This window comes from Megalobrama amblycephala, linkage group LG1 (assembly GCF_018812025.1).
Source record: "Megalobrama amblycephala isolate DHTTF-2021 linkage group LG1, ASM1881202v1, whole genome shotgun sequence".
Classification (NCBI taxonomy): Eukaryota; Metazoa; Chordata; class Actinopteri; order Cypriniformes; family Xenocyprididae; genus Megalobrama; species Megalobrama amblycephala.
This window is the reverse complement of record NC_063044.1, coordinates 25863471-25878525: the sequence shown is the minus strand read 5'-3', so window position 1 is coordinate 25878525 and position 15055 is coordinate 25863471. Positions and strand designations below refer to the sequence as shown.

At 36.4% G+C, this 15055-nt stretch overlaps 1 protein-coding gene across 1 annotated transcript; it reads right to left on the bottom strand.

Annotated features, from left to right (window-relative positions):
- Nucleotides 1–1398: 1398 nt before the first annotated feature.
- LOC125265801 lies at nucleotides 1399–10337 on the bottom strand. Its single transcript, XM_048186298.1, has 6 exons — nucleotides 10198–10337; nucleotides 9145–9477; nucleotides 8404–8553; nucleotides 2936–3100; nucleotides 2546–2854; nucleotides 1399–2234 (listed from the first exon to the last, which is right to left on the bottom strand). The coding sequence occupies exons 2-6, from the start codon at nucleotides 9452–9454 to the stop codon at nucleotides 2134–2136; spliced, it is 1035 nt and encodes a 344-aa protein (XP_048042255.1). The 5' UTR covers nucleotides 9455–9477; nucleotides 10198–10337; the 3' UTR covers nucleotides 1399–2133.
- Nucleotides 10338–15055: the final 4718 nt, after the last annotated feature.

Here is a 15055-nt window from a genome sequence, read left to right as displayed (position 1 = left end):
CATGGTGGTGAGAGTGTCATGGTCTGGGGCTGCATGAGTGCTGCCGGCAACTGGGGAGCTGCAGTTCATTGAGGGAACCATGAATGAGCAGAGCATGATCCCCTCCCTTCAGAGACTGGGCCTCAGGGGCAGTGTTCCAACATGATAACGACCCCAAACACACCTCCAAGATGACCACTGCCTTGCTAAAGAAGCTGAGGTTAAAGGTGATGGACTGGCCAAGCATGTCTCCAGACCTAAACCCTATTGAGCATCTGTGGGGCATCCTCAAACAGAAGGTGGAGGAGCACAAGGTCTCTAACATCCACCGGCTCCGTGATGTCATCATGGAGGAGTGGAAGAGGACTCCAGTGGAAACCTGTGAAGCTCTGGTGAACTCCATGCCCAAGAGGGTTAAGGCAGTGCTGGAAAATAATGGTGGCCACACAAAATATTGACACTTTGGGCCCAATTTGGACATTTTCACTTAGGGGTGAACTCACTTTTGTGGCCAGCGGTTTAGACATTAATGGCTGTGTGTTGAGTTATTTTGAGTGGATTTACACTGTTATACAAGCTTTACACTCACTACTTTACAACTAACTTTTAAGCTGGCTATTATTAAACCTATAATTAAAAAAAAACACAACTTGATCCTAGAGAATTAGTCAGGACGATCTCGAATCTACCTTTTCTTTCAAAAAAATACTAGAAAAGGCAGTTTCATCACAACTATGTTCCTTTTTAGAAAGAAATAGTATCTGTGAGGATTTCCAGTCAGGATTTAGACCGTACCATAGTACTGAGACTGCTCTCATTAGAGTTACTAATGATTTGCTCTTATCATCAGATCGTGGTTGTATCTCTCTATTAGTGTTACTGGATCTTAGTGCTGCATTTGACACTATTGATCACAATATTCTTCTAAATAGACTCAAAAATGATGTTGGCATTAGTGGAACTGCATTGTCATGGTTCAAATCATACTTATCTGACCGTTATCAGTTTGTAGTAGTACACGAAGAGAGGTCATATCAATCACAAGTTAAATATGGAGTACCGCAAGGCTCAGTACTAGGACCGTTGCTTTTCACCCTGTACATGCTACCCTTGGGAGATATCATTAGGAAGCATGGCGTTAGTTTTCATTGTTATGCTGATGATACTCAGCTCTATATTTCTTCACGCCCTGACGAAACTTACCAATCCCTGTGAAGGCCTCATCGACTCGACAGTTGAGACCTGACGTGAGATTTGATCGTAGCCACCGCTCACGTCCATATTGATAAATTTTGAGTGGAAACGACCATACGCGCAGTTTTCTGACATACGATCATTTGATAAATGAAGGCCATGAACATTTTATACCATTTATGAACATGTATTCAAATGACTTCTCGAGGGGATAATACAAGAAAGTGAATAATTCAATGGTTCTTTAATACTAGCGTTGAACAAATGTGCAAAAAAATGCATTTTTGGTAGAAGTGCAGTAAGGCAGAGTTCATCAGTCAAGTGCTTCAGAGTGAATATAAAGGCACTTTACATTTAGATTCATCCATTCTCCAAACGGCTTGTCCTCTGTAGTGTTGTAGGGACGCTGGAGTCTGTCCCAAAGGCAGAGAAACAGTCCATCACAAGACTCTCACACATAGAAAAACACATTCACATTTAAACTCAAATGTAGTAACTCCAGTTGAACAATCCTGAATGTCTTTGGACTGATGCATCTGTTGCAAACTCCAAAAAAATTTAAAAAACAGTCCTCCAGACTCATGAACCGAGGTCCTCGTCAGGACATTTGTTTGAATAACATAATAAGCATAATTATTAAGCATAATTATTACTGACTTGTAACAGGAAGGATGCTTTACATTTCCGGTCTCCAGTGTTTCTAGTCAAATTAGTGTATTTTCTGAGCTGATAATTTAACGTTGAACATATTAAAACAGTTTAAAGGCACATGGCTCCATAGCGCCATCACTTTACAGTGTCGCAATGACCGTCTTTTGTCATTGACGTCGACTCACTGAATGTGGCACTTGATGGTCATGAACTGTCTTATATACAGTCTGATAAATTAAAACTTGTAATTTACTCACTCTCATGTCAATCCAAACCTGTATGAAATGACATGTGCACTTCATAGTGCACTTATGGACAAGCCTTAACGTACTGAACTCTTGCTCTATCCGGATCTTCTTCACTCAACAGTTGAATATCTAAAGTTTCATTTGCATTTTTTCCTCTGGAACCTGAAAGGAAAATAAAGAGACAATCATAGAAATTAGAGAAGATGTGGAGGTCAGTTATAGTCTAGAAGAATTGAAAATTCTTAAAAATTAGATTGTTGAATTCATTTTTGAAACACCTCAAAAATCTTAAATTAAGATAAAAATCTTAAAAGTACTGATTTATGCTGTGTGTTTATATGTGAATAAAAGTCTAAATTAAATCTGTTCGTCATCAAAGCAATCATATCTCTTCATAAGACTTGGATTAAATGTTTTTGACTTTATGACCTTTCTGGATCTTCAGAGTTTTGGCAGCATGTCCAACTACTCACCATGTGTAATAACTTTGAATTTCTTGTATTTGGTTCCTCTGCTGCTGCTGATTTGTAGTTTGTAACATCCTGAATGTTTGCTTTTGATGTTTGTGATGGTCACAGATCCGGTTTTCTTATCCAGCTTCAGTGTGCCTCTGAATCTCCCATCAGGACCATCAAATGTCTCTCTGGACGATCTAGACATTAGTGCAATGAGACTGTCTTGATCTCCAAACATCCACATCTTCACATCATCTCTCTGTACTTCAGTATCAGGGTTTAGAGTCAGATGGTTTCCCTCCTTCACAAATATAGTGTTCACTTCATCTGTGACAGCAGCATACAGAAAGAGAACAGTGTTAGTTTGAGCTTCATTAGACATCTATATGAGTTATAAGTTGTCTGTACCTTCGCTGCAGGGTTCGATCTGTAGTTTATAATCTCCAGAGTCTGTGGTTTTCAGAGATCCAGTCTGATGATCCAGCTTCAGTTTCTCTTTGTCTGTCTGTTTTTCAGTATCAGTCTTTAGAGCGACAGATTCTCCCTCTTTGGTGGATTCAGTCTTCTCTTCATCTGTCACAGAAACACAGAAACAGAGACTATAAGAGATTATAAGTGAGTTTGAAGATGAACATCAACACAGAAGAACTGTGTGAATCTTCATGTTTCTAGTAATCTTTTCATCATGTGAATTAATTTTTCTAAATAAGAATTAATTAAAGTTTGTTTATATATATATATATTTAACATCAGTTATGGTAGACATATTTCTGTGCAATTTGCAATCTATCAACAGGTTTATCATTTTGGGGTCCTCAAGCAAAGTCAGGATCTCAGGCCCCCACAATTCCACATTTTACTCTGAATTGCACTAAAGTAATAGGTAACACTTTACAATAAGGTTGTATTAGTTAACATTAGTTAATGCATTAGTTAACGTTAACTAACCATGAACAACACCTCTGTTCAGCATTAGTTAGGGCCCAAGCGAAAATTCGCGCAGGGCCCTCTTGTTCTTCTAAGGATTATTATTATTTTTTTTTTTTTTTTTTTTTTTTTATTTTTTTTCCGTCTTCCGGGGCTTTTTGGGGGCCTTAACATGCTCAAAAACTCTTGAAAATTGGCACACACATTGGAATCCGCGGCCATTAGGACGCCGGAGAGGCTGGTACCCGGGCGTGGCAGGGGGGCTCGACAGCGCCCCCTTGAAAAAAGTCTGAAAATTTGGTCCATATATTAAACACGCTTGCACGTATTAGTATGAAACTCAGTACACATATAGACCTCATCGGGCCGAACAACTTTCGTGCTCTAAGTTAAACACCACGCCAACAGGAAGTCAGCTATTAAGGGTTGTTTGAAAAACGCATGCTCTGGAATTTGATATACTCCTCCTAGACGATTAATCCGATCGCCACCAAACTCGGTCAGCATGAAGTCAAGACACTGATGATTAAAAATTGCCAGGGATTTTTGATATCTCGAACGGTTTGGCCGTGGCGAGGCAACGAATTTATGGCGAGAAAAAGGAAACAGGAAATGTGTTATAACGTCTGCATACATATATTGATCTTTATGAAACTTCACGAGTGTGTTCGTTATAGGAGTCTGATCACATGGATGTGACTATTGTGAGTCAAAGTTATAGCGCCACCAACTGGCAGCAGGAAGTGTATCACTTTTTGAAATGTTTTGAGATCACCCTCTTATTTTTACCTGATTTGCTTCAAACTTCATCAGTGTAATGTCAATACACAGCAGATGTAGACCTATGACAGGATTTTTGATATTTGAAATATTGTTGCCATGGCAACAGGTCAAACTGTAATAATATTCTTGAGTGTTTTTGAGGCTCTTAACATGCTTCAAATTGCATGAAACTCGACACACACATCAATATTGTCAACCAGTAGACATGGACAAAGCCATAGAAATGGGCGTGGTGGAGGGGCTCAGTAGCGCCACCTTTTGACAAAAGTGGGGGGGTTAGTTTTTCCTACAATCACCAAACTCGGTACACATATTGTTCTCATCAAGCCGGACAATTTTCTAATTTACATTCATTAGCTCCGACCAACAGGAAGTCAGCTATTTTGGTTTGAATGTTAATTTTTTGAAAAAACAGGCTATGAATTTTATACTACTGCTCCTACAGGGTTTATCCAATTTACACCAAACTTTTTTTAACTTGTTGCTAACACATTGAAGTTGTTTAATTGCAAACGGATTTTGGATATCTCAAACGGTTTGGCCGTGGCGAGGCAACGAATTTATGGCAAGAAAAGGGAAACAAAGTGTTATAACTTCTGCATACATTAATTGATTTTGATGAAACTTCGGCTTAGTCTTCGTTGTACAAGGCTGATCACATGGATGTGACTATTGTGATTCAAAGTAATAGCGCCACCAACTGGAAGCAGAAAATGTGTCACTTTTAGCATACATTGAGATCACCCTCTTATTTTTACCTGATTTGCTTCAAAATTCATCAGAATAATGTTAAACTTGGCACATGTAATACTTTGAAAATGGGCAGGGAGGAGGGGCTCTATAGCAGCACCTTGTAGTGCAGTAAATGTGGAGCGAATTTGACATAGTCCTTTGATGTTTAACCGTTTTAAATGCCTATTGCCCGCTGTGCACAGTTGCCCTGAAGCCACCGGGGTGGCGGTGCCACCGGGCTTGGGCCCGCCATCGCTGCTCGCAGCTATATTTAATGTTTGTTAACGTTAACTCACGCATGTATTAATGCATCTATTCATGTTAACAGTGCAATTAGTTAACATTATTAATGCATTAGTTAACATTAACTAACCATGAACAACACCTCTGTTCAGCATTAGTTAAACTTTGTTAACGTTAACTCACGCATATATTAACGCATGTATTCACGTTGACAGTGCAAGTCGTTAACATTAGTTAATGCATTAATTAACATTAACAACACCTCTGTTCAGCATTAGTTAATGTTTATTAACGTTAACTCACGGATATATTAATGCATCTATTCATGTTAACAGTGTTAAGTAGTTAACATTAGGTAATGCATTAGATAATATGAAATAATGGGCAATGCCTGTAAATAGCCTTAATGTTTTAAGGTTAACTTACTGTACTTACATTAGTTTATGTAGCAGTTGACACATTTCTAACTCTCCACTCACTCACACTAAATTAAGGTAAAAAAATACCATTGTGTACCTTATCAGCATTATTTATTAACAAGGCATTGATTTGGGCTGTAAATATAATTCTGAAGTGCAAACCATCTGAACATTAACAGATATGTTGTTCATGTTTATATGCATTTTACTATCATTACTTACATTCAACAAAGCATTTATTAATGGAATTTGTGAACCTTATTGTAAAGTGTACACTATTTCATCATTAACTGATGTGTTAATAACATTTGTAGATCCTTTATTAACATGACTTACCATTAACAAAGCATTTAAATGAAAAATAAAATGTCTAATTGTTTACCCATTTTGTAATATTTAGTTTGTTTGCTGTGAGGCGTTTTCTCCTATGCAGTGACTGACAATGCATAAGACACACCAAAGCACAACATAAATTCACAAATCACATCAACTTTATTTGTTCGCTGTACTCCAAATCTTTATAATCCATATGTTTGTAAGGAACATATCCAAATTCTGCGTTTTTTCCGTCGTTCTTCATCTTCATTCTCAGCAGCGACCGTCATAGTCAAAGCCCGCGCTCGCTATGATTCAAATTTTAAAAAGTCGCGCGCGCCCACGAGATCCGTTACGGCATGGTTTACGGCACTGATATCAAACGCTCATTGGTTCTCACCTGCTTCGTCACAGATTGCGACATGCCGTGTTTCAGTGGATTGACATTTGAGTGCGCGCCTTCACGGAGAGAAGCCGGATTCATCATATTTTCATGGATTATTATCTTAAATTCTGCTCTGTACCCTATTAAAACTATTACCGCCAGAGAGGACTGCGACTGCAACTCATCATCATTTGAACTAACGTACTTTCGGTACAACTTTTGACATTTTTGCAAAAAAATAAATTATTGTGAAGTGATTACGCTTGTCTCTTATTCTTTTATTTATAACTGTACGGAGATTTACCAAGAAAACCAAGAAATGGTTATGGGTAGGTTTATGGGTAGGTGTGGATTATTGGCTCAAAATATCGTTTAATTTCATTAATGAATGCTTTGTTAATGGTAAGTCATGTTAATAAAGGGTCTACAAATGTTAGTAACTCATCAGTTAATGATGAAATAGTGTACACTTTACAATAAGGTTCACAAATTCCATTAATAAATGCTTTGTTGAATGTAAGTAATGATAGTAAAATGCATATAAACATGAACAACATATCTGTTAATGTTCAGATGGTTTGCACTTCGTAATTATATTTACAGCCCAAATCAATGCCTTGTTAATAAATAATGCTGATAAGGTACACAATGGTATTTTTTACCTTATTTTAGTGTAAGTGAGTGGAGAGTTAGAAATGTGTCAACTGCTACATAAACTAATGTAAGTACAGTAAGTTAACCTTAAAACATTAAGGCTAAATAAGAGGCATTGTTCATGATTAGTTCATGTTATCTAATGCATTAACTAATGTTAACTACTTGCGCTGTTAATATGAATAGATTCATTAATATATGCATGATTTAATGTTAACAATGATTAACTAATGCATTAACTAATGTTAACGACTTGCACTGTCAACGTGAATACATGCGTTAATATATGCGTGAGTTAACGTTAACAAAGTTTAACTAATGCTGAACAGAGGTGTTGTTCATGGTTAGTTAATGTTAACTAATGCATTAATAATGTTAACTAATTGCACTGTTAACATGAATAGATGCATTAATACATGCGTGAGTTAACGTTAACAAACATTAACTAATGCTGAACAGAGGTGTTGTTCATGGTTAGTTAACGTTAACTAATGCATTAACTAATGTTAACTAATACAACCTTATTGTAAAGTGTTACCGTAATATTGAATAGAATTAAGTGAGACATATTAAAAAATGATTTATTTTAATTTGAACTGCATAAAAATAGTCTACACTTTGGCACTTGCTGCCTTCAGCTTTAAGATTTAAACTTTCTTGGTTTTGGATTCATCAAGAGTCGTAATTTTGTCCATTTTTGTCAGTAGTGTTGTCAGCACAGAGAAATAATCATTAGCAGTTTTCACATCATTTCATCATCATCATTTAACTTATTTGATAACTTTATGTACAGTTTGTGTCATGTTTCACAACAAAAACAACCAATGCCAATTACCATCAATCATTATGATACTATTATGGTGCTTTATTTTTGACAGTTTTAATTGTTTATTTTGATTGTTGCATAGAAAAGTGCTCCGTAAGATGACATTTTTTGCCTACAGTAACCCTTTAAGTGTGCATAAATAACTAAAACTAATGAGCAGGTAAGAGGTGATAGATTCATTGACTACAGTAGATGTACGAACACTCTCATTATTATTCTCTCAGTCTGGCTATGAAGAGCAAAAGCAGTCCAGATAAAATTCAAAATGGCCGAAGGGCCGCAGGATTGTGATTTTAGTCCAGCTGGTGCTATATACAATAGTTTATGGAGATTCAATAGCAGATGAATAACTCAACATGAACAAACACATGATCAGTGTGGCTGTAAATTCAGCATTTTAAAAAGACAGATTTAGTAATTATGATATTAATATCATGCAGTTGCAGCAGCATAATACTACATCACAGACACTCACAATCAGAACTTGTGGTTAAAAAAATATATATATTATATATATACTTAAAATGGAAAAGACATTATACATTTATAATAAGGCTAAATTTTCTCTTGTTATATGAGATGTAATAATTACCCAATAAACATTTTGGATGACAGATTCTGCGTCGATAGTAATAAACAGCAGCAGCAGCAGCAGCAGCAGCAGAAAACACCAACAGAACAACAACAGCTATTCCTGCTACAGCACCTGGAGATGGACCTTCTGTCAGAACTGGAGACGGACCTAGATCAGGAACAGATAAAGACAGACAGTCATTAGTGTGAATGAGTCTGATCTATAACAAACTCTATAAACATCAGCTCTATAACCTGACTGAAGATCTGATAAGTAGATCTTAATGTTAATGATTGTTATTTAATAACATATAAACATTCAGTCATTTTAGACAATTCACAAAAACCTGTTTTATCTAATTAAAGGTCTGGGGAAGAAGTTTTGCTCTCTGAATGTTACAGTATGACGTCACTGTACAGTTATTTATTTCATTTCATTTATAGTTCATAATTTGAGCCCTATAATATTACATCATCTGAATTATTCAGTCATTACTTTAAAACTAAAGTTTCTCACCAATGATGGTGAAAATTAATAGATTTGTAAATATTAACTCTAGTGGAATGAAACTAAAAAAGATATCTAACCGTACTGTGTGTGAAATGTTTAGTTTCTGTTCTGAGTTTCAGTCATGTGATCACCTGCGGCCCAATCACAGCTGAGATTACATTCAGATCAACAGCATGAGTGTGATACTGTGAAACTGTTATGAAGAACAAACTTGAAAACAACTTATTCAAATAATAAAAGTGTCCTCACCTGAGACAGTCACACTGAATCTCTTATATGAGAGCCCTTCAGTGTTGTGTTCGATCTGTGCTTCATAATCTCCAGAGTCTGTGAATCTCATGTTGTTGATGGTCAGAGATCCAGTCTGATTATCCAGCTTCAGTCTGTCTCCGAATCTCTCAGTGTCTTTGAGGCGATATGAGATCTTATTGTCATTTCCAAAGATTTCAGCAATGACATCATTTTCAAACTTCCACTGTATCTTAGTAATTCTATGCATTTCAGTAACACCAGGGCCTAGAGTGACAGAATCTCCCTTCTGCACTGACACTGTCTTCATTTCATCTCCATAATCTCCAAACACTGCAGAACAAACACAAACATCAATCAGAGATTAAACTCACATCAAGAATCAAGACAAAAGAGCTAACAGACAAAAACATTACAGATATTTTGACAGAGAAACATGGTTCAGTGTTTTTATTTTGTTTTAAATACTTATTTTAGGATCATATTTCCATGTGTGAATATGATATTTCTCCAGTTGTTGTTGACTCTTGCTGATATAGTCACTAAACTGACATGCTCTATACAGCAGTTACAGAATGAGTGAACAAGTGAACAACTGCTCCGACTGTCTGTCAGATTTTAAAATGCTGCTTTGAATGAAGGTGTTTTTACTGAATGTGCTGTTACATGTGCTTAAAAAAGCGTCTGTGTCTTTAAAAAACTTTAAGTAAACAAAACAGCAATTGCGAAAGTGGAGAACTTGAACAATTTCATGATATGCTAATGAAGAACAGCTAATGCTAAGTGCTCAAAGTGAAACTGAACAAACTTGCAACATTTCAGCCGATTATTAATTGTTGAGAAGATTGTTACGTTATGCTTAAATGTAATAAATTGCGCTCTTTGAAACTTCTATTTGTGTCTTGCTGGTTATTTTGCTGGTTATAGATAAATGGTGGTTATAGATAAATGCACGAGCCACCTTAAGCACTTTTACGTTCCTTAAGCACACTCTGGCTGGCTCTGGTTCTTACAAAAAATGTTCTCATTTATAATATTTTACGTACTTCTTACCTTAATTAAGCGCCGTGTAAGGAGAAGGGCAGCAGGAGTAAGGAAGCGAAGATACCGGCGTGAAGTTCTGTCGTATATTAAAAAACGAGCGGTATGATGAAAATTAAGTACCATTATATTGATGTTCACTGACACCTAGTGGGTCCCAGATAGTACTGAATATATTTACCTCAACCAAATTCTTAATTTCCATTTTTAACTGTTACATTACACACAAAACAAGTGTTACAAACAACTCAAATTATCAATTATCAAAATGTTACTGTCTCTACCCACTACAGTCCTCTTGCTGAACCCATTGTGTTAGTTACAAAATGACAGGAAAACAAGTTTAATGTCATTTAATTTTTTTTTTATTTACAATACATAACTCAGGTTGAAACAGGTTTGGTGTGATTTATTTTTTCCAGACTAGGACAAATAGATACTTGCAGCTGAACGAACGAGTCCCTGTGTTAAACAGGTTGTTTGATGGCACTAGTGATGTGTCGTTCTTGAACGATTCGTTCATTTTGAACGAATCTTTTATGTGACTCGGGAAGAACGAGTCGTCTCGGGGGGTGATTCGTTCAGTCGCGCATGTGCAATATTCTACAGGTTCTGTACTGCTAGAAGTAGTTCACCTGATGATTCAATTGATTAGTTCATTTCATGAGTCTTTCGGGTTTTGAGTCGTTCCTTAATCACGTGACAGACCCATACGCTACCAATGCATTCTGAGCCGGAAAGAGAATTGATTAGTTCTCTTCATGAGTCTTTCGGGTTTTGAGTCGTTCCTTAATCACGTGACATACCCATACACTAAACCAATGCATTCTGAGCCGGAAAGAGAATTGATTAGTTCTTTTTATGAGTCTTTCGGGTTTTTGAGTCCTTCCTTAATCACGTGACAGACCCATACACTATGCTGTGTGACCCATGCACATTATATTTATTAGTAAATAACGTTAACTCTCCAGTTTTGTTTGAGTTTGTGTTACAACTGTTAAAGCTGAAGTTATCATAACCTTGATGTTTTAAACTAACATTAATAATTCAAATTCAAAATGTTATTTGCTTTTAATTTATGTCATTATGTCCTTTTTGAGCAATCTTCTTATACTAGACCAATATGTCAAGTCTGCCTAGGAAAAGCAATTATTATAACAGCAAACTCAAAATTGGAGTAAAAATGAACAAACTAGGCTATAAATACTTTGTATTGTAGGCTTGGATTATTATATTATTATATAGCCTAGTGTTTATTTACAGATAGACAGTCAAAAAGATAAATTAATCAATATTTTATTTATAACAGGGCTTTATTTATTTATAATAACACACCACAGATCCTCAGTAACAAAAACAGTGACAGAAATGTCAGAAATAGCGTATGGGTCTGTCACGTGATTAAGGAACGACTCAAAACCAGTGCCCAAGGAAGTCGACCGGAAGTTGAAGTCGGCCGGGTGCCGCCATCTTGTAGCAGAACTTCACTTGCGTTAGCATCCCCATTGACTCCCATTCATTTTGGCGTCACTTTGACAGTGAATAACTTTACATCTGAGGCGTTTAAACACTCCATTTGTCCATTATTTATTTCTAAAGATACACGACAATGTATAAAGGGCTCCATTACCTTCTATGTTACATTATGGCCCCGTAGATACAGTTTTTGTAAAAATAGGCTAACGATTGCGTCATAACCACTCGACTCTCTGTCGCACAGTAGAGAAATTACCGTACAGACAGGAGGAGAAGCTCGCAGGCAATAGTATGCATTAACTTAATATGGCGTACTGGCGTTACATTTTAAAATACTATACAAAATAATTAATCAGAATACTTACTCCTGCTCACTCACGCCGAAGAACTCCCCGCTCAAGCTCGCCGTCTCTGCAAGATTAACGATGGCAGTTTGCACGCACAGCTACTAGAAGATTTACATCTGTCAGACAGGTTGCCGACGTCATCAAGCTTAGTTTGAGTCTGCGCGTCAGAAACGGAAGTGCTAAAAATCGCTAAAAATGGGCTTCACTTGTCTCAATTGAGTTCCAATGGGGTCGCTGTGTCCATTTCTTTTACTGTCTATGCTCAAAACCCGAAAGACTCATGAAGAGAACTAATCAATTCTCTTTCCGGCTCAGAATGCATTGGTTTAGCATGGGACTGCCTGTCACGTCATTAAGGAATGACTTAAACCCGAAGACTTGTCAGACAAGAGGTGAGGTGAGCTTAATCAGCTTGTCATAAACTGAAGACCCAGGTAATGAATTAATCATTTCTGAATCTTATAGCATTGTAGTTTTGTATTGTTTGTAGTGGGATCAACGTTTGCATAAGTAGTAGATGTGTTGGGGAAGTAACACGTAACATTTTAATTACATTTTGCTAAAATGAACGAAATGAACGAAATGACTCGAAAAAAGATTCGTTCATTTTGTTGAACGAGACTCAAAAGTCCGAGTCAGTAAAATGATCCGAACTTCCCATCACTAGATGGCACCAGTGACTTGAAAGCAGATTTCAGGGTGTCAAGACCGGGTGTGTCTCATACATTCTGAAAAGTGAAGCCACGGGCTCTTTGATCGCCCCCTGGAGGCTGGATGCAGTACAGGTCATAAACCCCGCCCTCTCAATGCAGTCGAATGAGACTTCAGTGAAAACCTAAAAATAAATTCTGCTTCAAATAAAACTTTCTGAAAGATGGCTTTGGTCATTTAAGGTAGTTGTTATCACACTGATATATATTCAATTGTTCGTTTTTGTGATGATTTAGATTTTAGCTAGCAATTTGATGCTATAAAAACGGGGCGTGTCGTCATGATTCGCAGTTGATTGACAGCTTGTTTGAGGACTGTCGGAGCTTCGAGGGGAGATTGAAGATGTATTAACTAACTGTTAATTTTCGATTTCTTTGTTATTTAACACCAACAAAATGAGTTGTTCAGCAGTAAACTGTCCTAACCGACCTACAGGATCTGACGGATCACTTAACTTTTTTTCTGTAACATCAAATGTGGGCGTTATAAGCTAATAAATAAATGTTATTAGTTAAGATAACACACCTAATGTTAACCATGTCGGGAAAAAGCAGGTGATCGTTATCTGGCAGTTACTTATTATTTTTATGGGTATAAAATAATAATTAGCAGGACAAAACTAATGATAGCTTACTCTAATTACAGCAATCGATCTCCTGTAACGTTAGTTTAACTTTATTTAAAATGGCAGGACCGTTTCTGACGATCTAGAGTTGTTTCTAGTGGCATATTATATTGAGTTTATCTACTGAATTTGCTGTCTCAAAAATATTATTGCTCTAGAAACAGAATAGCCTATTATTTTATAGGTAGAATTTTAAATTGTATATAATTTTTATAGTCTATTTAAAATACATGAATGATGACGCCGTCGTCTGGGCGGAAGTTTGATATCGCGACTCCGCCTCCGGCTCCACTGACGATTCCTTCTGCGCATGCCCAGGCTCCAAACTTTTTTTTTTTTTGACGTATTGCGTAACGTGTCAGCGCCCATTCATCTGCCCATTTTGGCTTCAGTTCAATACAATGGAAGGAAGCGGCGTCGCGGTCAAGACAATCACTGTTCAGCCTTATTCAAATTCTCCGCCGTCCTTCTGACCAAGGATGGAGACTTGAGATCCAGGTGTCTGTGTTTGTGTAGTGGTTAGCGAGCGCAACATCATACAGAGTAGTGGCAAACACATTTCACATCCCACGGGCTACAGTACACAGGATTGTGCACAGGATAGCGAAGGCAATGAATGAATGAATGCTTCAGTGCACTGGAACGATTTTGCGATTGAGACAGCCCTTAAAATGGCCGACTCCCTGATCAGTGCCCTGACTACTGAACAAGGGAGCTGATTGAGACACACCCTGAGAGAAACAAATCCTGAAGGAGATTCTTCTTCTTCTTCTTCTTCTTCTTCTTCTTCTTCACACTGGATCTGAAACTTTAGTAAAGCATTACTGCCATCTGTTGTTTCCATCGACCCTTTTCACTCTCAGACTCAGAGTAAAGATTAAGATTAGAATAAAATAAGATTAAGTTAAAATAAAGACAGGGATTTTATTAAAGATAAGATTTTTTTTTAATTTTTAGTTTTAATAAAAAAAAAAAATCAGAAATGCACATATAGAAATAAAATAAATAAATACATTAATTAATTAAAAACTCTTTAAATTATGACTTGGCAAATTCTTTCCATGCTAAAAAAAATGTACAATAACATTTTTAATGAACTAAACATTAATCATGGCTTACAACAAACACTTTCTAACAAAATATAACACAATACAGAAACATAAATGCTATTTAAAAATATTTAATTGAAATAACAAGGTATTTTTGTGCCTATAATTAACATTACAGGACAAATATCACAGAGAACGTTGTTCATCAGGGGATATCAATATTGGAAAATAATACAGGAAATAATATTGTAAAAATATAAAATTACTGCTTTACAATATTAAGCCGAGACATTATTTAACACAGAACACATAAGAAAATATTATCAGATTTTGCAGATAGTTTGTTTGCTCAGCAATTTCTGATATGAAAGTGCAACAATACAATCATTAACTCCTTCATTATTGTTCAGTCATGTGATCGTTGAAATAATTAATGTAGGTCAAAGGGTCAAAAATCAATCATCATACACACCATAAAAGTATTGATATAGACAGTCCCTCCAGGATTTCACTATATATTTTGTGATTAAAATGACAGATTTTGGGGTGGTGATTTCCAGAAATTTGCAAAAAATGTTTTTTGTTATTATTAAAGCACATTTACCATATTATGTTAGTCACACATGACAATAAAACAAACAAAATGCACAAAGTTTAATTTG

Excerpts from the sequence above, each read along its gene's own strand:
- LOC125265801 (XM_048186298.1), bottom strand. The coding sequence starts at position 9,454 with ATGAAGACAGTGTCAGTGCAGAAGGGAGATTCTGTCACTCTAGGCCCT. Across the intron at positions 8,554-9,144 it reads ATTCAGTGTGACTGTCTCAG|GTCCGTCTCCAGTTCTGACA; the intron begins GTGAGGACACTT and ends TTCCTGATCTAG. Across the intron at positions 2,855-2,935 it reads GATCGAACCCTGCAGCGAAG|ATGAAGTGAACACTATATTT; the intron begins GTACAGACAACT and ends CTGCTGTCACAG.